The sequence below is a fragment of the Condylura cristata genome, unplaced genomic scaffold (assembly GCF_000260355.1).
Source record: "Condylura cristata isolate star-nosed mole 26May11 unplaced genomic scaffold, ConCri1.0 scaffold00031, whole genome shotgun sequence".
Taxonomy (NCBI): Eukaryota; Metazoa; Chordata; class Mammalia; order Eulipotyphla; family Talpidae; genus Condylura; species Condylura cristata.
The window spans coordinates 17,349,891-17,374,648 of record NW_004567132.1 but is presented as its reverse complement, the minus strand read 5'-3'; the positions used below and the strand labels follow the sequence as shown (position 1 = coordinate 17,374,648).

The 24,758-nt window shown below is 44.1% G+C and overlaps 1 protein-coding gene across 1 annotated transcript in view; it reads right to left on the bottom strand.

Annotated features, from left to right (window-relative positions):
• The window catches only part of HK2 (hexokinase 2), a 53,858-nt gene that overhangs the window by 17,169 nt on the left and 11,931 nt on the right, over positions 1-24,758 (bottom strand). Inside the window, exons 2-6 of the mRNA XM_004691575.2 lie at positions 20,691-20,853; positions 6,637-6,785; positions 1,681-1,800; positions 979-1,074; positions 88-187 (exon numbers count right to left, since the gene is read on the bottom strand). Coding sequence (XP_004691632.1) covers positions 88-187; positions 979-1,074; positions 1,681-1,800; positions 6,637-6,785; positions 20,691-20,853 — 628 coding nt within the window. The remainder of the gene's footprint in view (positions 1-87; positions 188-978; positions 1,075-1,680; positions 1,801-6,636; positions 6,786-20,690; positions 20,854-24,758) is intronic.

Below are 24,758 nucleotides of genomic sequence, written 5' to 3'. Positions count from 1 at the left end.
TATGCATTTTTCTTCCAATATGAAGTACAAAGGCACACCCAGGTCAGGGAGCCCTCTTTCCAGCCCACCCACTCCCCTCATACTCACCCACAATGAGAGCAATTTCACAGTTCTGGTCATCATAACCACAGGTCATCATGGTCCCAACTGTGTCGTTCACCACGGCCACAATATCAAGATCAAAGTCCTGGGGGGATGAAGGGGGGGGGCTCTTACCTTCCCCATCACAGAAAGGTCACACTCGTACCGATGGAGAGAAAGAACAGCAAGACACACAGCTCAAGTACTATAGGGCTGCCCCTTACCAGCCCTACTTGGAACCAAAGGTCAGAATTGGAAATAAGGTTGAGATCCATCTACCAGCAGCAGCTCGCTCTCCGGCCTGCTTGTCCTCATTGTGGAGGGCTTGCCTGACACAGCCCCGGGTCTAGTTTACAGCAGCACTGCCCTGAGAGCCCATCTTAGCATCAGTGTCTCCTTTCCTTCCTCGGTCCCTCCCTCCCACCTTGTGCCAAGACCTTTATCTTGTCCTCTCTCTGCCCCATTCCACTCTCCTGTCAGTAAGGAGCACCCCAATTCTGACTTGAAAATAAAATTTGGATCTTCAAGTAAAGAGCTAGAATTTTCTTGCACCACCAAGGCTTAGATTATTTATCCAGTATGTTAATCTGAGGAGTCCAAAGACATGTAATATAAGACTATTGGTGTGATAGTCACTTAGCAGTACATGGATGCCAAGGCATTATGAGGTACATCTTAAACACAGAGCTATGTCAATTATATCTTAGTAAAACTAAAAAAGGAATAAAAAAGTGTTGGGTAAATATCGGAAAGAAGAAAAACTCTCCTTAAGAACCACAAAAAGTTCTCATGCTGACTTGAAGACAAACTGGGACAGACTTCAGAGTAGACCAAAAAGAATGTAAAGAGCCTCCAGGCCCCTCCTCCAGCCTCCCCACCCCTGCCACCTCTACTTACCCCTCTTCTCTGGATGGCCTGCCGGATCAGAGCGACCACATCTCTGCCTTCCACGCCACTGCACTTGAACCCCTTGGTCCATGAGACCAGGACACTCTGGAAAAGGATCCAATCTTAAATATTGATTCCTCTTAAACACAGACCCCAGATGGTGATATCTGCCATGAGGCTCAACTGAAGGAAAGTCATGCCTGAATATGTCTATTGCTTGCAGACCATCCTAAGAAGGAGAGCAAATGAATGATTCCTTCATGACCCGCTGCCCCCAAGAAGTGGGGAAAGCAGGCTATACACCTCCTAAACTACTATTGGTAGCCTCTCACCACTAGTCACTAACTCCTGGGAATCTTTCTTCCGAGGACCTTTATTGTAACACTTTAGATCAAAGGGGTTCTGGACTAACTTCTCATTCTTGTTCCCTAAGAGAGATAAAGATAATGTGCTATATATGTGGGTTTGCACACTCTTTGCACACTCTTCTTCAAGGGTGATAAAGATACCCCACTTCTCAAACACTTCTTCACCGTCCACCCCACTTCTCAAACACTTCTTCACCGTCCCCCAGACCTACAAACACTCATCCAACGACAGAACTCTCAATACTCAAACCTCATCACTCACAGCAGCAAGTGGCTCTAGTTCTTCCTAGACCTCCCAGCCCGAAGAGCAAAGCAACAAAAGTGTGTGAAGATGTCATCTTACCTCATCTAGCTTTGTCTGATGGCATGGGAACGAGAAGGTAAAACCCAAGGGGAGTTTCTTGTCTTTGATTTGTAGTTTCTCCATGAAGTTAGCCAGGCATTCAGCAATGTGGTCAAACAGCTAAGGGCACACAATACAGACAATGAGCAGGGAAGCAAAATAGCATAGAGACTAATGATACGGACTTCTGGCTCAGAAAAGAACTGGCTGGACGTGTGCAAGATATACATCCCTCCAATATTTTCATTTCCCATCTATTAAATAGGAGGATAATCTATCCTTGCCCTCAGAAAGTTAGTGAAAAGAGTTAAAAAACATAGAAAAAATGTGTCATGACTTTTCTAATAAACCGATGTACACATACATATACACATACACACGTATATGCATGTATAACCCTGTGGGGCAAGGGAAATCATAGCAACACTCAGACTCCTTGACATGGGTACACAGCCGACTACTTTACCAGCAAGGGCAGCTCCTCTCCTGCCAAGAGGCACGTTAGTGTTCTTGTGAATAAGAGCAAATCTGAGACATTTTCTATTAGCATTCTATAAACAAAAATAAGTAACTTTTATATTTCTTCCCCTTTCTAGAAAACTAATTTTCTGAGAGCAGTTCAAAGGGCTCATCTTTGTTTTCTAATGTCAAAATGCAATACTTAGAGAGTGCCTCAAACTAAATATGATTTTGTGGATGACAGTCTCACACCTGTGACCAGGCTTTGATGACTCACAGCTCCCAGACCTAAGAAAAAGCTATATTCACAACAATCTAGCTTTCAATCAGCCCCAAAGTCCACAGTCTCACGGCATCTTTCTTGCCCAGTCAACATCCTCAAAGAGAAGCTGATGGATGACCCCCTCAAAGTGTTAGGTGCCGAGGTCAGGGTCATTCTGGTGCAAAAAATAAGCAGAGGCCAAATGGACTGAGCAGATTCCAAGGGTCAAGTTAGTCTGATGGCAAAATCTAAAAGCCAGCTGGGTGGGAGTTGGGGAAGGATACTTTTCCTTTTCTCATACAGGAAGAACAAGGAAGATTCCACTAAATCAGGTGTTCCCAAAGTGTGGCAACATGTTAGAAATGCAAATCCTAGGGCTCTACTCCAACTAAATCAGGAATTGTGTGAGTGGAGCCCTCCAGGTGATCCTCACACACTGGTCTGAGAACTAAACCACAAAAAGTGTTTGCCGTTTCAAAGGAACGGTGAGATGCGGGAGCAAGGTAAGTTGAGAGGTTACTGGTTCCCCAAATGTCTGGGGTATGTGTGCTCAGTGGGTAGGATTCAGGAAGACGAGCTACCCCATCCAGAAGATGGAAAGCTCTAACTTCCAGCAGCCTTCCTGTTCCTCTGTCTGATCCTAGAATCATTTATAATTAATTACAGTTGATGTTGAAATCAATCATAGCTACCAAACTAATCACAACTGATGCCGAAACTCTCAATCTCCCAGTCAAACATTCTCAAGAGCAAAGTTTGAGCAATGACAGGATCCTCTCAGAGGAGGTATCACTTGGGCCCCTGAGCCAACTCCTGTGAGCAGAGGTGCAGTATTTATACATGTAAATAGGGTTTCTAGATAAATATTCAGCAAGTTCTGTATTCTGCTGAAAAGAGAATCAGAGACAAAACTTGCAATATGAGTGAAGCAAATGCCAAGCTCCTTCTTCCCTCTTAATCAAATGATTTTTAGTACAAATAGTTTTTAGTCCAAAAAAGGAAGTTACAGAAGCTGTCCAAAGAGATACAGCCAGTCATTAGCTGTGCAGGTAAAGGGTGTCTTAGGAGGAGGGAAAGCTACTAGTTCCTGCCACGTCCTCCTGACTGCCGCTCCCTCTCCAACTGCTCTGCCCACAGAGGGAGACAGTGAAAAAAGTAGGTAAATGAGGCTATGGAAATGCACTGCCCAATACAGTAGCCTGGAGCCATTCTGTCCCTATTTTTAATTAGTTAAAATTTAAAAAATTAGAAATTTACTTCCTCAGGCATACTTGCCACATTTAAGTTTCAATACCACAGGTGGCTGGTGGTTACCAGCTTGCACATTGTGAACACAGACAGTTCCACCATTGCAAAAATTTTATTTTCGATAGTTAGGAGAACCTAGAACTATACCTCTTTAACAGTGGAGCAGGGGCCCTCCCTGGTGGTGCTGTGGGTTAAAGTGTAGTACTAAGAAGCTATCCGTAGCCATGTCAGCAGTTCAATCACTGACCAGGGAGGTGACCCAGATGGTGCAGCAGATCTCTCCTGTCTTGACCACTGCTCCCCTCAGCAGTGGACTTTCTTTGTCAATCTGCCTGTTCTGTTCCCCACTTTGTCTCCAAGGAATCCTCCCAGTGCCCCTGCATCTCTGGCCTGTAACCCAGTTCTATATGCATAAACAAATAAATCTTTAAAAAAAAAAAAAGTGGAGCACATCTGCTTCCATAATTGGAAGGTTATCTCCTTTTCTGTTAGCTTATGATCTAAGGACAGGATGCTGGGAAAAAGAGCTAATACCTCCTGCCATAAAAAAGCTCAAAGGGCATCTTTTTATGACATTAGTTCCTTTTCCTTACTGGTTTAACAAATATGTTCATTCCCCTTCCCACAAAATAACACTGAAAAGTCTTAAGTGGTGGTTCTATTACCATTTGTAATACCCTGCTCGCCTGTGGAAGTTCAAGTGCTAGAAACAGTTTCCAAGTGACTCACACTGTGGGGCTTCACAAATACTTTATAGGTTTTGGGTCTGGATTTGATTTTGGACTTAGATTATAATCCATTTTTAAAGGATTGCTGCCTAAGATTCTATCCCCAGGCCCATACAAAAAAGGGAGCCCAGCACTTAGAATTCCACCACTGCAATAAGATCTCTGAAGTTCCTTTCATTTTAAGTGGCAAACATAATGTAGTGCATACAGATGTTGATTTGGAATGATGCACACCTGAAACATGTAATGTTATAGTGCAATGTTACTTCACAATAAAATATATATATGTAAAATAAAAGCATTTCCTTCCAGGCTTTTTTAGCAAGTAGTTGTCTGCTGCTTTTAAAAACACAGTATTATTTCCCTTTCTTAGGGGTGAGGTAAATGCATATTTTCCTCTAGTTTTTTGTTTGTTTCATTTTTATATAACATTTTTTCCATTTATTCAAAATCTTTTGAATATCGCAATAGTTTTATACCTTCTTCCAGGTATATATCTTCATAGATTTCTTTTTAATTTGGACTAAAACATTTTTATGTATCCTACAGCTGTGTGACAACTTCAGTGGAGCCTAAATCTCAAAGACTTAGCCTCCCTTGACCAATTACAGCATTAAAGGAAAGAAAAGAGGTTTTATCCTCAGGGCTATGCCCACGTTCATATAAGAGGTCTAAAGCTCTCTCCCATACAGGTTCTACTCATGGTTCACAATCCCCTTCCCTGGAGTTGGTCAGCAGTAGTAAGAACAGTGGACTGGGAGTAGCTTTGCACAGCTGTGCTGGCATCCAGGGAAGTCTTCTGTAATTCTCTGCATGGACAGAGAGCAGCTAGAGAAGGGACAGAAAGAACTCCCAGAGGTTCCTAAACAGCAAGCCAAAGGGGATAAAATTCCCAAGAAAAGGGGATGATGACTGGACCTGTGGCTGTCACTCACTAACCAGCCAGATATTTTCAAGTGTGGAGTAGTGAGTGACTACTCTGTAGAAGGTTCTCTTTGGGAACTTCAAAGGGAGAGCCCCCACACAGGTCTTATATCTGCAGACCCACCAGAGACCCTTTGGGCAGTACCTCCCATTCTGTAGGACGCAGGGCAATTGTGGGGCAAGGAGCACCACCCCCAAGGACCACATTGTGCAACCTACCAAGTGAGTGGAGCCCCCAAACTTGTGCAAACACGATCATATCAACCTCGTTTGGTATCTTACCGCTGGCCTTCCCAACTCATGCAATCTAAGGTCAAGTCAATCTTTCAAAGCCCAAATCCACATTTACAAAGTGGAGATAACAGGAGTACCAGCCTCGCAGGGGTTGGATGAGGGTAAAAAAAAAAGGAAAATTCCCACAAAGTGTGTCTGTCCGGCTGGACACATATAGGTCCTGGGTTAGCCCTAGCACTGTGTGTTTTGGAGGGAAGGAGGGTGCACCGGAAAATTCCTGGCCATCCAAGTAGACTTCAAGTCCTGAAGGAATGCACCAGACCTTTATTTTCAGCAAGGAGCAGAGCCCAATGCTCATGGCAATTCTATCCCTGATGTTTATTTTTCTGGCTATTACTGAGGTTTCATATTTTTTCTCCATTCACTCTTTTTATTTTATAGATGCTGATAACAATACAGATGGCTACAGGGGGTATGATCCATTTACCTGACTCTAGGTGCCACTGAGACTGAGGTATGAGGATAACTAAGCATGATTTAGGAACAACACAGAGGCACAAGGAACCACCTGCAGAGTCATATGGCATAGACACCCCAAAGGTGGGTTTTTGGTGTTTTTGGTGTTCCCACCCTGTGTACAGAACCTTTTCTGTTTTAGATCATCAAGAAGAGGGATGGGACAGGTTCCGTTGGCACGGGATGCTATGGGGCAACCACGAGCAAAAGAAGGCTGCATGGTGAACACAGTAGCTGGTGCTGTCAAGCCACAGCTGTATTCTAGGGGCTACCACAGGTGACCAGCTGCCTGACAGGGCTTTCTTCAACAACCAGGGCATGCAAGTAGACCTCACAAAAGATGGCACATCAGAACACCCCCTGCTACAGCACAACCAGATGCCAGGGACTCATAACCATGCTCCCTGGCCCATGTGCACCTCTGACCAATATCCCCAAACCCAGCTTCCAGGCATGTAAGGGGACCATCAATCAGAGAGAGGCCAGGAAATGTGAGTTTCAAGAAGGGCCTCCAGACCACAAAGGAGAGAAGTGTTTCCTTCTGCGGGGCCCAGAGCCCCTAAGGACACACGAGACGGGTCAGACCTGGGTCCCACTGCCTCGCATGATGTCCTCGGGGATGGCGTAGATTTGGTTCTCCATCTCGACTTTCTGGAGTCCATTGTCTGTAACTCTCACCCGAAGCACACGGAAGTTGGTCCCTCCAAGGTCCAGAGCCAGGAACTCTCCATGTTCTGCAGAGAAGAAAGGAAAAACACCAAGGTCAAAGTGTTTCACAGAGACCAAGTCTTAAAATTTGTGAGGTCCCTCCCACTAAAAACACTGGATACCCCTGGATGATGAGTGGCCAGTAGGTCTTATGTTTTTCTGCTCATTTATTTATTACCAGATTCTTTTTCTTAATGCTAAGCACTCCTACATTTGATGACCTTTACAATGCACATAAATACTGAGACAGTTTCACAACCAGTGATGGATACCCACCTCCGCACAAGGGCCCTGTTCCTAAGGGCCCTGTTCCTTGGCCCTCAGCCAAGGCCCTAATAAATCTCCAGGGCCTAGTACCACAACTCCAGACTTCAGTTTTATTCTTCAATTCCCCAGGACTCCCAGCACACAGCTACAGGTCTGTGGGCCTTCCACCAGACTATGATCCTGGTACAAAATTTACTTTTTCACCTTTGCATATGACGATAACAATGTTCTACAGAATGATGAGAGAGGCTCATGTGGTGGAGTGGAATGGAGTCCAATGGGCTCTACATTAAGAGTCCTAAGAAATAAGCCAAGCAGGTCCCTGTAAAAGGCCCAAGGCTTATTCAAATGTGAGAGAATGCAGACCTCAAGATTTATAATACAACAGTCAGCTATTCCACTCAACTGTTCCATTCAGATAAGTCACAGAGCTGGGGGCAGAGCGGGGTAAAGAGCAAGATTCCACATCAGGTCAAGAACTTCAGGTGTCACCACTAAGGTACACAAGGAAGGCCTTTCCCTCCAGGAAACAGCAGTGCAGACAGGAAACGTCCAGATTCTAGATAACAATATAGCTGGCTACAGGGACATGACCCATTGTATGGCACAGAATGAAAGTGCTGAAGGGGCACACAGACCAGAGCCAGGGTTAGGGCCTAACAGCACAGACCAGGGCAGAGGAGGAGGTGAGCTCACCCCCCTTGGCAGCTCCCTCAACCAGTAATGGCTCCATCAGACTTTCACTGCCCTGCTTTGAATCTTCTCTAAGACACAGGGCCATTTCCTTGGGGATTCATTTAACTGCATGTTTGTCAACACTCAGCCCATTTCCCAATGGGAAATTGATGCTGAAAGAAAGCAGAATGGATAGGAGGGTCAGAGGAATACCCTGACTAAACAGACCAGCAAGGGCTTATTCTGTCCTCTGTAGCTCTAGCTCTTTATTCCTGAGAAAAGCCATACTTCCCCCGTTGCCTGAGGGTATCACCCACAGCCCCTACAGTCCAGGGTGGCGACTTGAGAATACCCAACCACCAAGTAGAGGTGAGTCCTAGGTAGAGTAGGACTCACCTCTACTTGGTGGTTGGATACATGGAGACTGGCCTGAGGCCCATGTGACCTTTGGGCGGCCACTGGTCACACTGTGGCTGTAGCAAGTTTCTGAGCCTCAGGCCTGGGAACACAGTCCCTCACAGGGTTGTCATGAGGGAAGAAAGAAAATGACGTACTCAAGCACCGAGCACAGAGCCAAGAACTTAGGACATGTTCAATAAGTGCTAGAAACTTTCCATCCAGGCGCTTGGCAGACACTACCTGACGCCCTCCTTGAGGTTTCCAGGCCCAGTGTTAGCTGGAGTGCAGACTGACAGGCTAGGGGAGACTGAAGAAACCTGTCCCAAAACAGCCACTGAATCTGCTCCAGTGACTTTGGAATACCTCCTCTGAGACACTAATGTTCCATTCCCTCCCTGGTATGTGGAGTGCCCCCTCCACTAATTGCAGTTGTTAGAGGGCCAGAGTGACCTCAGGCCCCTCTCGGGTGACTCTGCCCTCCTCGTGGCCACGGGCAGCTATTCCAAGCACAAAGGTTCTGAGCTTCCTCTGTAAATGGGAGCTCAGCCAGATTGTAGGGAAAACTATGTTGTAGCTGCCATGAGGAATGAAAAGGAAAAGTCAAGATAAAGTGGCCACATCGGCACTCTGAAGCGCAGGATACATGCAATCGGCTGAATCGGCAGCCACAGGCAACTGAGGCAGCTAAGGCTGGCCCTGGTTGGTCAGGATCCAAGGCTACTCCAGCTGAACTCATTGAGGGGTACAGTTCCATCATGAATGGTGGTTTGGCTTATTTTCTGATGGCTGAAGGGAAACCACAAATAATAATGTACTGTTGATGATTCCATTCCTAGGAAGGAATGCCATCCCTTGCTTTCCTTTCAGATCTGCCAGAATAGACATTCCTCCTCAGCACACCATCCACAAATATACATGACCACAGCTCCACAGCCAAGGGCTATATTCCTTCCAGAGTCCAAAATCTGAGACAGACTCAGCACAGGGTCCTGGAGCTAAATCCTACGGTGACCGCTCAGAACAGTGAATCCCTTCTCCTGGTGCCCACCTCCACCATGCAGGAGAGAATGATCAAGACAAGGGTGGTTTGACTCTGACTTGCTGCTTTCCTGCCTGTGCAGCTCTCCCTGGGCATGTCACCTCATCTGTCAAGCACAGCTCACACTGACTTCTCCCAGGGGGCCTAAGTCTGGGTGAAGTGCAGAACAGAAGGTGAATATGCACACAACAAGCAGTCAAGAAATGAAAGCACACAGCCTCGTAGCAGAGGGTCTGGTAAGGCCCAGGAACAATTTTGTTAGTTGTATACATGTGATCACTTTTTTCCATCTTGCTGAATGATTATAGTTGAGATCTGAGAAGGTGTTTTACTCAATAATGGCTTACTTGGTAAACAAAATATTTAAGTGCCAACTACATATGACACCATCAGGTAAGGTACTTTTTTTTTTTTTTTTTTATTAAAAAGTTTATTTTTACATCATTTTTCACATTTTTTTTTCGGTACTTTTTTTTTTATGCTGAACATGTTGTTATGTCTGGAGAACAGCTGCAACTTTTAAAAAATAAATAAAATATAAACTTTTTTTTTTTTACAAGTTCAAACAATACTGAAGTACAGAAGTGGGAAAGATGAAAAGCAAACATTTCTTCCCCACTTCCCAAAATAACCATGACAGGCTGTAATTGTTTTATAGAAACCCCGAAATATGGGTTTGAATCAGTGATTCTCAGAATGAATGTTTGGAGAAAACTGCCAAATTCACTTTCTCAAGGTTCTAAGCAATTTCCACACAAACCTACAGGTGGTTTTCACTAAGTTCATGTCCCTTGTGATTTGGAATTACTGTTTGCCATTTCCTAGGTCAAAATGGTATCTTATTTTTTCACTCGTTTTTTCTTTCATTTGTGTAAGGTTAGATTCTAAAAACCAACCAACCTTTTGAATTCTCTTCTGTTCATTTCCTGTTCAACTCTTTTGCCTTTATTTAAAAAAAAATCATTATGTTTTCAATAATTTAAGTAGAATTCTTTACATTTTCAGGAAAACAATTTTGATGACTTTTTTCCATGTCTTTCAGGTTTTTCCCTGGTGTTTTAGCCATGAAGAAATATTTTTTATGTTCTCAAAATATCAGTGGTTTCTGAATTGTATCTTGTGTCTCTAGAAATTCTGAAGAAGAGTTTAAATGCCTCCAACTTCTCTAAATGAGGCTACCACCATTGCTAATACAAAGGAAGCAAGTTTTCACTATAGATTTATTCATCTTCTATTCTTCATATTTCTTTTTTGAAAAATGAAGCCCAGAAACAGATCTTTATCTCCTTGTTCCCAGAACATAATTCAGACTCTCACTGATGTATGAATTATTATGGTAACAAAACAATGGAAAGACAGAAGCAAATGTGGGAGGATTTAGTTGACCGAAGGCTCAAATGCATAGATGTGTTTAACAGATGAGACTCTAACTTCTGTTAAATGATGGTCACTTTGTCAGTAAGTATCTCATTAACCCTCAATAAACTTGTCATCAGTATAAACCAAATTTCTGGATGAAAAAACCCAGGCTCAGGTCAAGAAATTAAAATCCAGGTTTCAGTCTGTCTAACTCTGTAGCAGCTTTCTACAGCAATAAGGAAGCTGCTCATGGAAACCTCAAGTAAGAAATTCTTCACTAACAATGGCAAAAGCCTAAAACCAGGGGTGAACTTCAGCCTCCAAGCTGGCCTGGGTGGCAGAGGAAGTGACACCATGGTTCAGAAGTTGAGTTACTTGATTAAGGTCATGCAGGGGTAAATAACCTGGATTCGAATCCAAATCCATCTGACCCTGGAGCCTGTACCTGTCCCACTGTACCACACCCAGACCTTTCAAGGTTCTAAATTCCTGGAAGCTGATGGTTATCTGGCATAGAATCTACGATGGGAGCAAATCAGTTATGGTGAAAAAGAAAGTAAAGACAACCTAAACTTTATCAGTAACTGCAGTCCATCCCTGGGCTCATTAAATGGCCAAGGGTCCTCAGACCTGAGCGGAAAAAGGCAGACACATTCACCTGGCAAGAAGTCAGGGCCTACTAATGCTTGTTGGTGCACACTTTTTCCATAGCTAAAAAGTGCCATCTTTCATAATTATACTGCACGACTTGCAAGCCCTCTTTGGTAACCCTCCCCAAAAACAGACAAGAGAAGGGTTATCAATACTCTACTGAAAGAATGACGTATTCAAACAAGTAATACTGGCTCACAGTTAAGAGGCATTGGCACTAAGAGTATAAAAAGTCAAACCAGCCTCCATCAAATTGCCCAACATTTAAGACTCAAGTTGTTCTCTCTGGAGTTTGCTGACTCATTTCCCATCCTGGGCTGCCATTCTGCCCACTTTCCGTAAAGCTGTTATCAAACAAGAGAGGTTAGCAAAATTAAGCACTTTCAATTTCTCCTGGGAACTAACCCAGGCTGAAGAGGACTAAAATGGCATTTGACTAACTGCTAGAACATAAAAGTTACTGTCATCTTAGTTAACTTGGCCAATAATGCATTTGAGCAGCCCTAACTCCAGCCTTCTTAAAACCATACACAAATGGTGGCCTCATACCTGACAATGTCCAAACTCATTTTTGAGGAGTAAAAGGCAATGGTTAGTTGAATTTTACAACAGGGTCTATTTTCAATTATTATTAGTTTGTCTCTAATTTAATAGACAGCCACCTGTTCATCTCATTAGGCCTTTGGAGCAATGTGCCAACCCAGACACCAGAGTGACTTGCAAACAGGTTTGGTTTGTTTTTCTTTATTTTTAAGCAGCAGTGCCCTTTCACCTAAGGCAAGTGTTCAAAAGTGGCACTGCCCTACCTGGTTAGGACAGAGCTTCACCCCAGGAAGGCCCTCGTATCTTTTATTTTTTATTTATTTATTGTTTCTATGGAAAACCTTAGGAAGGCACAGGCTGACTTGTTCAGTGGAGCCAAAGACCAAATAGCAAGGGAATCACAGCTGTTAGAAAAGAAAAGCATCAAAGAAGTCTATCTGCCCTTTGCAGCTGCTGTTCTGTAACCCTTGAATGGAGGGCCTCTCTCACACACATGAGATATCTATTTCTCTATATTCAAGGCCCAAATACTACCTGGTCTCAGTAAAAGAGAAAGCCCCCTCTGCACATATCCTCTTACACAAAGCTGCTCACATCGTGCGGTCACCCCTAAGCTGCTAGGCTGTGAAGAGGGCCAACTATACCTTAGCTTCTTCTCCAGCAACACCCTGGGCCTCAAGTCCAGAGCTTGAGTGTGTGTAGTGGGAGAAGGATTGATTAGAGGGGTGCCAGGTTGGTACCATTTCAAGATCAGAGACTATTGCTATCCTCTCCCCTTCCTACAGATAATACTCCCCTCACCCCCACTCCTTACAGTCAGACTTCAGTAAGGATCTTCCCCCTCAGCTGCGCTTACAATGGCGCCTCACATCTGGTTAGCTCATATGCTGTTGGATACTTTCCAGCCAAGTGAAGGTCAAGGCACAGGCCTCCCAAAAACCAACAGTATCCATTTTCAGTCAACTTCCAGGGGCAGGGTTGGGGCTATGTGCTGACCCCACCCTGCTTGCTGACCCAGAAGCCCCCTTTTATGTATGTTCCCAAAGTCCTGGAATCCTGGAAAGTAGCAGGGTCTGTCCTTTGTGAGGATTAGAGGAGGCCAATGAAGGCACAGTCTCAATTCCCACATGCTCACTTCATTTTACTTCTTAGTTCTTTCCCCAAATTTTAGCTGTTACATATTGGGTTCTACATAAGATTTCATTTTGTTTAAAGTTGGGATGTGGGTTCAGTATTTTAAAATATGTTTTAAGCATCATATTTTGAGAGTCAAAAACTGAATCTTTCTAGGAGCAAACAAATTACTCCCTACTCTGATTAGTTAATTCAATACTAAGTGCCATATGGTTACTAAAAGCTTCTTAGTTGCCTGGAGCTATAAGCAACTTAGTTCCTGACTGAACCAGGACTGACTGAGTAGTTAGATACACTATGGCAAGCACCATGATAGAAACATCATAGAAGAAATGATTATCTCTACTCCGACAAGGAAGCCTTCTTGGTAAGCAACACAAGACAGCCAGGTCGTTTGAATGGGTATTAGGTCACCAAGTTGAGCAGACGAGACATATCTAAAGGTGTGGAAGTCCATCTTGATGTATTGAGGGAACGGTATGCCCAGGGTGTCTGCAGCATATAACTCTTATGCCATGGCCACAATTACGTTGTAAAAGCCAAGGACTTGGGTTTTATAGGCAGACCTTCAATTTTGTGTTTCAAAGGGACTCCAGTAATACCACAGCAGACACATCCAGAACCAGGGAGGCTAGTCTGAAAGCTGCTGTGATATGGTCAAGCCAAACAGTGAGAAGACCTGGGCCCCAGGGTGGTCAACCATCCCAGCTATCCCAAGACCAACATGGAACTTCCAGTGCTAAAAAGTGTGTCACAAATAAGCAGGAGAGCTTGTCACCCTAGGATTATGTGAGATCCAGTCACTGAGCCATCACTTCTTCCTTGTCACCCAATACCCAAGACATTCAGTCTCAACCCCAGAAATGAGTCAAAGACACACATTCAAAATTTCACATCCAATTTCTTAAGCCCCTATAATTCACTGCCCCTAAGGAATCTGCTAACTACTCTACAGCAGAAACATTTCCAGGAACACCAGGTGACAGCACCATATGTTCCCATCTTCCTGCATGAAGTCACTCTGGATTGGAGGGAACTTTGTTAATTCTTTAGTTTTTCAAGTGTTTGCTGGGATACCACAAAGGAGTGCTCTAAGAATGCATGGCACAAATTCCAATTGAGAGGATAACTAAGAAAGATAAATGTCTATGTCTTGGGTAAGTAATCAGCAAAATGGCCTTTGGCAGACATGGGTCTCAAAGTACATATTTCCCATGTACCTGGAACCACCAGTTACTACCACCTTTGGAGGCCTCTTTTTATGCTGCAGGATGCCCATTATTATACAATATCAATTTCTACTCAATAACATAGAAATAAAGAAGTGACTTCATTTTATTAAAGGCATCAATTCACAGCATCAGTTAACACAGGCATCTGGTATATTCAAGGAATGGGGTAACATGATCTCCTAAATCATTCATTTTCAAACCATTTTAAACAATGGATGCCAAATGTCGAAGTGTAGCAATAGATAAAAATGGAGCTGCTCCACATGAAGGGAAGAATCAAAAACAGAGATACATTGTAAATGCCCCCAAAGCTCCCACAACACCAGATGAAAGCAGCCTCTTGAAACTTGTATGCTAGGGAAATGTTTCTTAAACACAAAAAGGCCGGTCAGAGGTGGTATTACAGTAGCTTCACAGATGTGAAAATGCTCTTCAAAAGACAAAACCGGCCCTCCCTGGTGGCGCAGCGGGTTAAAGCACAACAGTGAAAAGCTAAAGCCACTTCCACATGAGTTCGATTCCCGCCTGCCCCAGAGGTGACCACATGGCTGCTGACCCACCCGCTGCTCCCCTCAGCAGTGTACTTCGTCGATCGGTCTGTTCTGCTCCCCACTTTGTCTCTGGTGAAGCCTCTCACCGCCCCTGAGCCTCTGGCCTCTATCTCAGTTCTGTATGCACAAATAAATAAATCTTCAAAAAAAAAAAAGACAAAACCAAGGTTATATTTCAACATTGTAGAGGCATTGATTATGTTAAGGTTTCCAGGCAGACCTGTATTCAAATTCCACTTTGACACATATTAGCTAGATGATTTGGGGTATATCAGTAGAAATCTGACATCCAGATTTTACCATCATTTAAAAGAGGAAAGTAATAACCTCTTCTCTAGCCTGCACCTTCTTCCCAGGACACAGAGATACAAGTCATTTTTGGCCAAATTCAATCCAACAAGTGCATAAAGGGTTTGGTACAATGCCTAGTGCTTGTAAATGTTTAATAGATTGGCTGCTATATATACATTCCTTATAGATACAATATTCAGTTTATGCTGTAGGCAACAAATAAATCCACTTGTTAACTTGTGTGTTAGTTATTGCTCTATCTCCATTACACAACTGTTAATATAATGCTGGGCAACCAGGATAAAGGTTTCTCTAAGGTTTTATCTACTTCTATGTAACCTATCACCAATTTAGTCTCTCTATCATAGTGTGTGCTCGCTTTATATGACCCAGTATCATTCTGTAATCATTTCATCTGTGAGAGCAATATCTTCCCAGGATAATTTTCACTCTTCAAAGGCAGGGCACAATGCAACTTGGCACACAGCTGCTCCAAAGCTGTGTTCCAACTCTGCCTCAGAGAGGATTCTGTTGAACGAATTAATCAACGAAGCCTGAGCTATGAATGGGAATTGAATTTAATTCATCAGGTAGCAGTATGGGGGTATAAGCATAAAACAAGCCATGTGATAGACCTAAGGCACACAAATTAAACCTTCCACTTTCTCCCATGTGACTTTGGGCAAGTTGCCTGATCTCTCTAAATCTACTTTCTTTTTTTATAAATAGGGTTCATAGTGCCTACCATCAAGCCACTGTGAAGATAAGATAGCCTGAATACAGTGCTTACAATAGTACCTGGTATTTAATAGCCCTGCAATATTTAGTTATCATCATTATCATCACCATCATCATTCCCTTCTCTCTAGGAAATTAAGTCTGGCTTAGGGTGGAGCTACACTCACCTGTGAAAATAATCCCAATTCAGGGAAATGTGAAATGGCCAATGAAGGAAATTCTTCATATTACTCCACCTTGTACGACATCAATCTAAACAATCTTGTAAGGACAAGGGTGATATAGACACTATAAAGATAATTTACTAAATTGGAATAGCTATAGATTTTCAGGTGGGTTGTACTTGATTTCTTATTGTAATGGTACAAAGCCAACTCGCATTTATGATCTACTAAAAAAGATCATCCAATTTATTCTAGAAATGTCAGTGCATTAACATGAACCATTGTAAACTATAAATTTTCTGGTCACAGTATCAGGACTACATTAAAATCCCAACTCTATCACTAACTGACCTTGGCAGTTACCAACCAATCCTTGTTTAGCCTCTGCGGCCTTATTTTTAAATCGCAAATGTTTTTGACTGTAGCGTCTGCATGCAAAGTAAAACAGATTACTTATGCAAATAGGCTAGCAAAGATGATTTATATAAATAGGGGCTCATCAAATGATGTCAATTATTACTGCATTTTCTCTTGAAATGGAAGTATCCTGAAAGTCAGATCTCTGTCTTTGTTGGAGACACTGACAGCATTGTGTCTGGAGCTGGGACTGCTGTCAGATGCAGGGCCTTAACTGAGGTGAGGACTGACTACTGGGTGGGGTTGGGGGGAGGGCTCCTAGCTGATACATATGATTGTAAAGAATGATTTCTTTACTCAACTCCGCACTGCAAAAATCAAAAGGCAGGGGTACAGACAAGACATGTTGGTGCAAGAGGAACTCTTCACACAATGTTGGGGAGTATAAAGTGGTTCAACCACTTTGGGAAAAGCTCTAGCCATTTATTATAAATTAAGCACACACCTAACTCTATGACCCAGAAATTCCACTCCTAGTTGTTTACCCAAGAAATTGAAAACATGTGCCCACAAAGAGGCTTTTGCAATATATATATGTGTGTGTATACATATATATAAGTACATATATATATATATGTATACCTGTATGTGTGTGTGTGTGTGTGTGTGTGTGTGTATATATATATATAAAAGTCATAATAGGCAACACAGGAAACAGCTCAGGTGTCCACCAATGTTCATGTTATATAGGATTCCATCACACCGTGGAATCAGCAACCAACAAAAACGAACTATTGATATATACAACATGGATAAAGCACACACATTAGGATGAGTAAATGAAGCCTTGTATGAAAGGGAAATGTTATAAAATGGTATTTATGGGAAGTTCTAGAACAAGCAAAACTAACACCCATAAAAATTTTAAAACAGACCCCCAACCCCACCCCACTAAGGATGAGGGACAGGTATTTCCTGGGAAGGGGCAAGAGGGAACTTCTGGACGAAGGATAATGTTCTTTATCTTGGTGGGGTTCTATTAAACAGGTGTATGTCTTTGTCTACTCATCAGATGATACTGAAGATTTGCCATCTCATTGTTCATAAATTTTTTTTTTAAAGATTTATTTATTTGTACATACAGAAGTGGGGTACAGGCCAGAGAACTCAGGGGCGGTGAGAGGCTTCACCAGAGACAGAGTGGGGAGCAGAACAGGCAGATCTACGAAGTACACTGCTGAGGGGAGCAGCGGGCGGGTCAGGAGAGGTCTGCCACGCCATGTGGTCACCTCCGGGGCAGGCGGGGATCGAACTCATGCGGAGTGGCTTTAGCTTCTCAGTGCAGTGCTTTAACCCGCTGCGCCACCAGGGAGGGCCACATTGTTCATAAATTTTAAAGAAAAAAGTAAAAACAGGACTCAATAAGCTACATACTGAAGTTTTAGGGTTGGAATAAACTGGTTTCTGCAATTTACTTGGTAATTGCTTCAGGTAAAACAAGATGGGCTGATGGATGGCCAGAGTATGATAAAGCCAGTCAAGTAAAATACAATGTAGAACCTACATAGCCTGTCTGCATGTTCATTATACATTTCTTTAAATTTTTGTGAATTGGAAACAAAATCCAGGGCATTTGTTAACATACCCTGGCAGAAACCAAATGTAGTCACCTGATGTAGTCATCTGATGTAGTCATCTGAACCATATATATATGGACCAATTATATAATTTCATTTGTCTCTATGCCAATCACCTTTCTTCATACTCCATTGTCCACACATCTATGAAGTGCAGATATTTTAGAATCAGCTCCCTGGGACTCAGTGGAGAAAACGCAAATCATGACTTGGAGGTGATTTTTCTTCGATATAATGGAGGCTCTGTCGTAAGTGGGAGACCTGAAACCTCCTTTAGTCTCTCTCCATTTTCTACCAGGATTTTAACATTAGACAGGTGAGGTGTGTGGAGAAGAGAGCTGAGACCCAGTCCTCACTCCATAATGCAGGGCCTCTGGCTGATGGGAGTAAACTCTCATGCTGGCTCTCTCCAAAAGAAAGGACCTGGGAGGCTTACTTGCCCTCTCAGTAAAACAGCTGCAGGGCTGCCTCTTGCAGCGGTGCACCCAGGAGCCGTGGAGCTCTACTTTCACTACACATGAAAAGGTCATCCATTAGATTCTCCCCTACAGTCTCAGTTAAGACAACCCTTGAGGTTTCCTTTCACAAATGAGGAAGTGCAGTGAGTAAACCATCCCAATACATGCTATTCCTTTTCTACATTGTCACCATTTACACAGTAGAATTTGAGGCACCCTGGGCATCATAAAACTGTAGGAAGAGAAAAGGGGTCAAGTTGGGCCCCAGATCCTTTTATGCCAGAAACTGCAGGTGTCAGCCTCTGGTTCTGGTTCTGCAGGAGTCAGCCTCTGGTTCTGAACTCACATTCAGAGGCCAAAAGCCTTACCTGCGTGTGCATGGGCAGAGATGGAATGCAAGTGCTCCCAGGGCTCTGGCCTCAAGGCAGGGAAGGAGGCTCAACAAGAGGGAGCAAACATCAAGAGCCGAGGGGGAGCTCAGTGCCTCTGACCTCAGGAGGGTAGGAAGAGGGAAACACCTACCCCATAGCCAGTTCTCCCCAACAAACAACCAACCCATATAATACGGCCAGACATTCAGCCCCAAAACCCCATTTCAAAACAGTTCAGCTGAGCACATGCTGCATGTGGCACACACCAGCTGCAATGCCAGAGCAACCTTGCCACCCGGCCTTTGGCATAAGTGAGCACAAATCCTGACTCAGTCTCTCATGAGCTGCATGGCCTTAGGTAAGTATTTGACCAATCAAGCTTCAAGTTCTCCATCTTTAAAAAAAATGTAGCTAAAATCTACACCTCCCTTAGAGAGTTTTGTGAAAAGTCAATGAGTTACTAAGCTTAGATGCTCAGGAAAGCTTTTAGTCCACCTGTATTTAGTAAATATTTAGGGTACTTGTTTCATTGCTGGTGCATGAAATACAGACAAAGTCCCTGGCCTTGAGAAGCTAATAAATTTATCTGAATGTCAAGGGGGAACAACAGAAGTTGGCGTGGCCAGTCAGAGGGAATGACAGGAACGGTAAATGTACATAGGATTGGACTCAGGCCCTTCACTCAGCTCGAAGAGCTGAGACTCACACACTCAGTGAGCAATCCGGAGCAAGGTCACACTCTCTGGGTCCAGGCTGACTTTAGTCTGAGTGGCCAGACTTTAGCAAACACAGGCTTATCTTAGGACTCTATCTTAGAAAGATGTCAAGTCTCCTTAGGATAGAACAGGCTCTTAGAGGTTCCTGCTCAGTAAGGCTCAAGCACACAGATAATGCTGCAAAGACCAAGGCAGGTAGGGCCTGAGCAAGGCTTTCTGGTGCCTCCCCTTCCCCCAGGCCATGAGTTCTCTGCAGCTCTTCACCAGCTCAGCACCTTCAGGCTTCTTGGTGTTCTTGGCTGTCTCAGGCTCTCAGACTCTGTTTCCAGATTCTTTCACTGCCCTGAAACTGCCCCTTGTAACTCTTTTGTCACACCTCTAGATGTGGTAGCTCCCCCCACCCCCCACCTCTCAAGGCCCTCTCAAGGTACCTCTCATTTCTAAAATGGAGGTTGTGTGAGATTTAAACAAGTCAAGCTATGTGACAATGCTGACACAACTTAGTTCCTTTCCCTTCTCTAAAGACGTTACCACCACCAAACCCCCCTCCCAGGGAGCCGGATTCAGCACCCTGGCATCACAGTCGTCGCTCCCTGCCCTGGCCACTGTATCTCACCAGGATCCCGTCCTGTGTCCTGCCAACAGCCATCACTACCCCCTCCATGCCACATATCCTGCTGATGGTGTGCATTTCCAAGACAGTTCTGCTCGCACCTCTCAGAATTTTCCAGTTACTTCCCAATGCTTACTGCAGAAAACTATGTTTTAGGCTTGCATGCAAGGCCTTCTATGATCAAATCCCAACCCATTCTTCAATTTCAGTGCCCCATCTTGGCCCTTTTCTCTGATTTGATTAAATGATTTGCAGGGTATGCTGAGAAATAAGCACGCTGTGTCCAAACCTAACAGACTCTTAATGCACAACTCCAGAGTCTTTAATACCTTAATGTGCACAGCTGCTCTTCACACACTCCCATATTTGGACTCCTCATTCTCTTTATGGAAGCCTTATGGGGCCCAAGAAACAACCTAGAACGATCTGTACCACACTGTTTCTCAAGTATGTCTGCGGAACCAGCCAGTTAGGTGGTCCAAACAGGAACTGACATGCCCTGTGGCTGTGACCATCTTAGGTACATTTGCTAGGACCAAAAAAATCCCAGACTGAACCAAGCAGCTTTTCTCAGGCACACAGATGGAAAAAATGGGTGACAGGGTTAGTTCCTCAGATTTTCAAACTAAAAAACCTTCACTGACATATCCCTCTTTGGGTCCCTGAGCAGAGCCACCCAAATCTCCCCCACAGCCATGGAGCACCTAAAGCCAAACCCAACCCCCAGGCATAGTACCTGTCCCATCTGGAGTGGACCTCACAAAGGTGGGCAGCATTTTCACTGAAGCAGTGGGGTGGGTGGTGGCTCCCAGCCCCTTCTCCATCTCCTTGCGGAACCGTTTCGAGATGTCCAGAAGCTGCTCATCAGAAAGGCGCATATGGTAGAGGTACTGGTCAACCTGGAAAGGATGGGAAACAAGAATGGAGACCTACAGTCACATATATGGCAGAGTTTCTGTGTCACAGAAACTCACTCAGCCCTTCCACAGAAAAGAATCTGTTAGATCTGTACAAACTGTTAAAGACCATTTCACAGGAATCTGACAAGCCTAAAAATTAAATTTAGAAAAACTGGTTTACTTTTCTCTCTAGAGCATGGTGAAGATGGAGAAAAAGACATTTTGGAAGTCAGAAATGTTGCATTTCCAAACCTGTGACAACTTCCCTGGAACTGGGGTTCATTACTGACCTTCACCTCTTGTTCCCCTCACCTCACAAGAAAGTCATGTCCATCCTAGCACCGCTCTGCCCCGCCACGCAGCCACCACCTCTTGCATAGACAAGCCCCAATTCTACCTTCACCTCTTCCATCTACTTTATACTCTGAGCCAATGTCTGTTACTACCCTGCTTAAAACCTTTCCATATGACTTCCCGTGAGAACCAAACCCCATCGCCTTCCAAAGTCCCATGTGATCTGGCCTTTACTCACCTCTTCATTGCACTGATGCCTCCTCATTCCTTGTAATCTCAACTACCTTCTTCAGTGCTCCAACTCACCCTTCCCTGACTGGAACCCATTCACATAGGCCCTATAGCTTCTTATCCTACTCTGCATTTTGATAAGTTCTTACCAATCTTTTAGGCCTCCCTCCCACCCCCAGAGGCCTTCTCTGATCCTAGTGACATAGTCAGGCTTCCCTGTTAGTGTAAGGACTCAAATTTTGCCCCTTATAGCCCCATCTGAAGTTTGGAAATGAAAATGTCCAAATCATAAGCACCAAAGGCAAGACTATGTGTATTTGTTAACCTGCAGCTTCCAGGCTTGATACATTGCATCCCAGCAGGGCCCCAGGCCACACCCCAACCTGAGTTTCTGATCTGGAGTCCTATAATCTGGAGGAGTCAGAGTGCTGCTGAGGAGGCTTGGTCAGCTCCACTGTAATGTTTGAGGCTCCACAGAAGGTAAAAGGGTACAGCTTCAGATAAGCCTCTCTCTAATGATACAGAGACAAATTTCTGGTGGCCCTAAACTGAGGACAACTTTAATGGCTCAGCAGCCTCCTGTCCATACCCACTGACAGCTGGGCAGGCCCAAGAATGCTATCTCATGGCTTATACATCGCAGTGTTACTGTTCAAAGTTCAGGGTCATCAGACCAGAGGTCAATGCCAGGCCAGGTCCAGGAATAATCCAAGATGTCATCATAGGCAATAGCAGTAACCGTAAACCGTCTAGGTGGCATTGGCCCTGTCTCAACCTTTATATTACGGCCATTAACTCCTCACAACAGCCCTGAGGGAGGCAATGTAATTTTTTCCACTCTACCAAAGGCAATATGCCCAAAGTCACACAAACACAACAGTCAAACTCTGGGCAGTGCAGCTCATCTGCACTCCTGTGGTTGTGCCGGAGGAACATCCCCTCTGTAAACAGCAGTGGGTCTATGCAGACCAAATGGTCCTGCAGTGCATTCAGGCCTTTGAAAGTGCAGCTTCAATTCCAGTCATTCCCTGACACAGAAACAAAGCAACCAGCAGAGGGTCTGGCCCACAGGGCTGGCAGGCAGATCGGAGGGCAACAGGGGCGTCAAGAGTGTCTCCAAACATTGACATGAGTTTAGACACATGGCAAAGTTGCAGCTCCCATACAACTGCTTTCCAGGGAGAAGGGCCAGGAGCCTCACTGCCGCCCCCACCTACCATGGATGGCCCTGGATGTTGCAAAGGAAGCAGGAGAGTTCCTACAGAGTGGGCAGAGTCCACACCCCTTTGCACAGACAGTCCTGAAGTATGAGGGGCACACACAGAAGAGTACAGGAGAAGTGGCCACAATTCCACAGTAGCCATTCTTAGTGTAACATTGGTGTGTAAGGTGCTACAATATTGCCTGTAACTCCAACCAATAGTTCTTATCCTTAACCCTCAAAGAATTTAACAAGTTAAACATTCATGTTGTCCTTATAATCATATTTTAGTGTTCAATGACAGATGGAAACAATGATGATAATTACAATAGCTAAACAATTACCAAGCCAGACACCATCCTATGGTTTTACTGACTTGACCTCATTGCCATTTTGCAGAACTTCTAAATCCCTTCTACACCCACACCCCTAGCATGGTGAGAAGCAAAGGTAGAGTTCAAACTGAGGTGTATCTGGCTCTAAAGTAAAGCCCTTGGTACAAATCCCCTTGCCTGTGGATGACTCCAAGGGCTTGGTTTCTTCTCTATCATGTGAAACCAAGTGAAAGGATATGGAAGAGCTATCGGAAATGTAGGTATGTAGTTTCTGGGTCCAAACTTTGACAGCATGACGATGTATCCATCTTGAGTTTACTGGGGACACTCAGAAAGGGAGGATGAATTCTTTAATGTCATAGCTTCCTAACTACATCTAGCCCTGGCTGGCACCTGTGTGTTGGGTGAAGGGTGGCCAAGGGAAGCAGAAATCAGAAACAAGAAGCTGCCTCTGTACAAAGACAGGTTTTCCTAGATTGGGGAGGAAGTGAATGCACTTTGCAAAATCCTGCCAACTTTATCCACAGGGCAGCTGGGAAAATGGGGGTTGGGGGGAAGTACCAGGTCCAAAGTCATTGAAGAAAGTCATTTAGAAGATACCAAATGTACAGGGACAGTAGGAATTTCTTAACCTGCTTCGTCACTCTGGTAACAAAACAGAGGCAGTTCCTCTTAGACTGCTTTGTGGTGGAAGTGTGGCGTGTGGCTTATCACACTGCAATGTTTCTCTTTAAGTCTCTATCTGGGAGGAAGAGGGGGAGAAAGGGGCACTCAGGTTGGAAAAACAAGCAGGATAGGAGCCAAGCCAAATTGAGGTGTGAGTTCATCTGCCTGAAGGGAAGGATGTATATTAAAGAAAGAGCAGTTTAGGACATCTATTTAGCAATCTTTTCAAGATTAGGACTTCCTCATTAGGCAATTTCAGTCAGTTTTTTTCTTTACCTAGCACTCCAGTCTGATATACAACTTCCTTTTCAGAATTGTGGGTAGAGTTTGGAGAAACTTGAAACAGAAATTAATCCCATCCTCCTCTTAAAACAAAATAATACTTCAAATGGGAAACCAGATTAACATTCACAGGAGGGGAAACTGAAGCACAGCAATGATGCAAGGAATGCAGGTACAAAAGGTCCCCCCCACTTCCGAATGTGCAGCAGCTTGCTGGGACAGACACAGCCCCAACCAGATATGGAAAACCCCGAAAGCAAAGGCCTGGAGAGGAAAGCCCAAAAGGGACCTCAAGAAAAGAGGTCAGGAAACAGTGTCAACCAAGGTCATCCGTAGTTGAGAGTAAGTTGCTAGAAATCATAAATAACCCCACTGCTGGTCCAGAAAATACATCTCATCCTGCAGGTCTGTACCAGCTGAATGGCAAGTGACCACTGGCTGGATCATGAGGTCACGCTATCTGACTCCAGGGGGAAATGATCCTGACCACTTCATTATTTCTTGACCACTTCATTATTTCTTGACCACTTCATTATTTCTTGACCACTTCATTATTTCTATCTAGAGGAGCACCATGTTCCAATTTGAACAGTTTGTTCTATAAAGTACTATAAACACTGCCTTGAATATGAGGTTAAAGAGAAGTGTGAAAGAAAGCTTCTATTTCAATGTCTAAATCTGTAAGATGCATATCATCTAATTTTTGAATCTCTGACCACTACTGGGACCCCAGCTTCTTCAATTTTCTAACCATTATTGAAAGCATATTGAAATATGCTGGAGTGGAGCTGGTATAAAATTTTAAAAGAAAGGCTCTCCCTGGTGGCACAGCGGGTTAAAGCACAGCACTAAGAAGCTTAAGCCACTTCTGCATGAGTTCGATCCCCGCCTGCTCC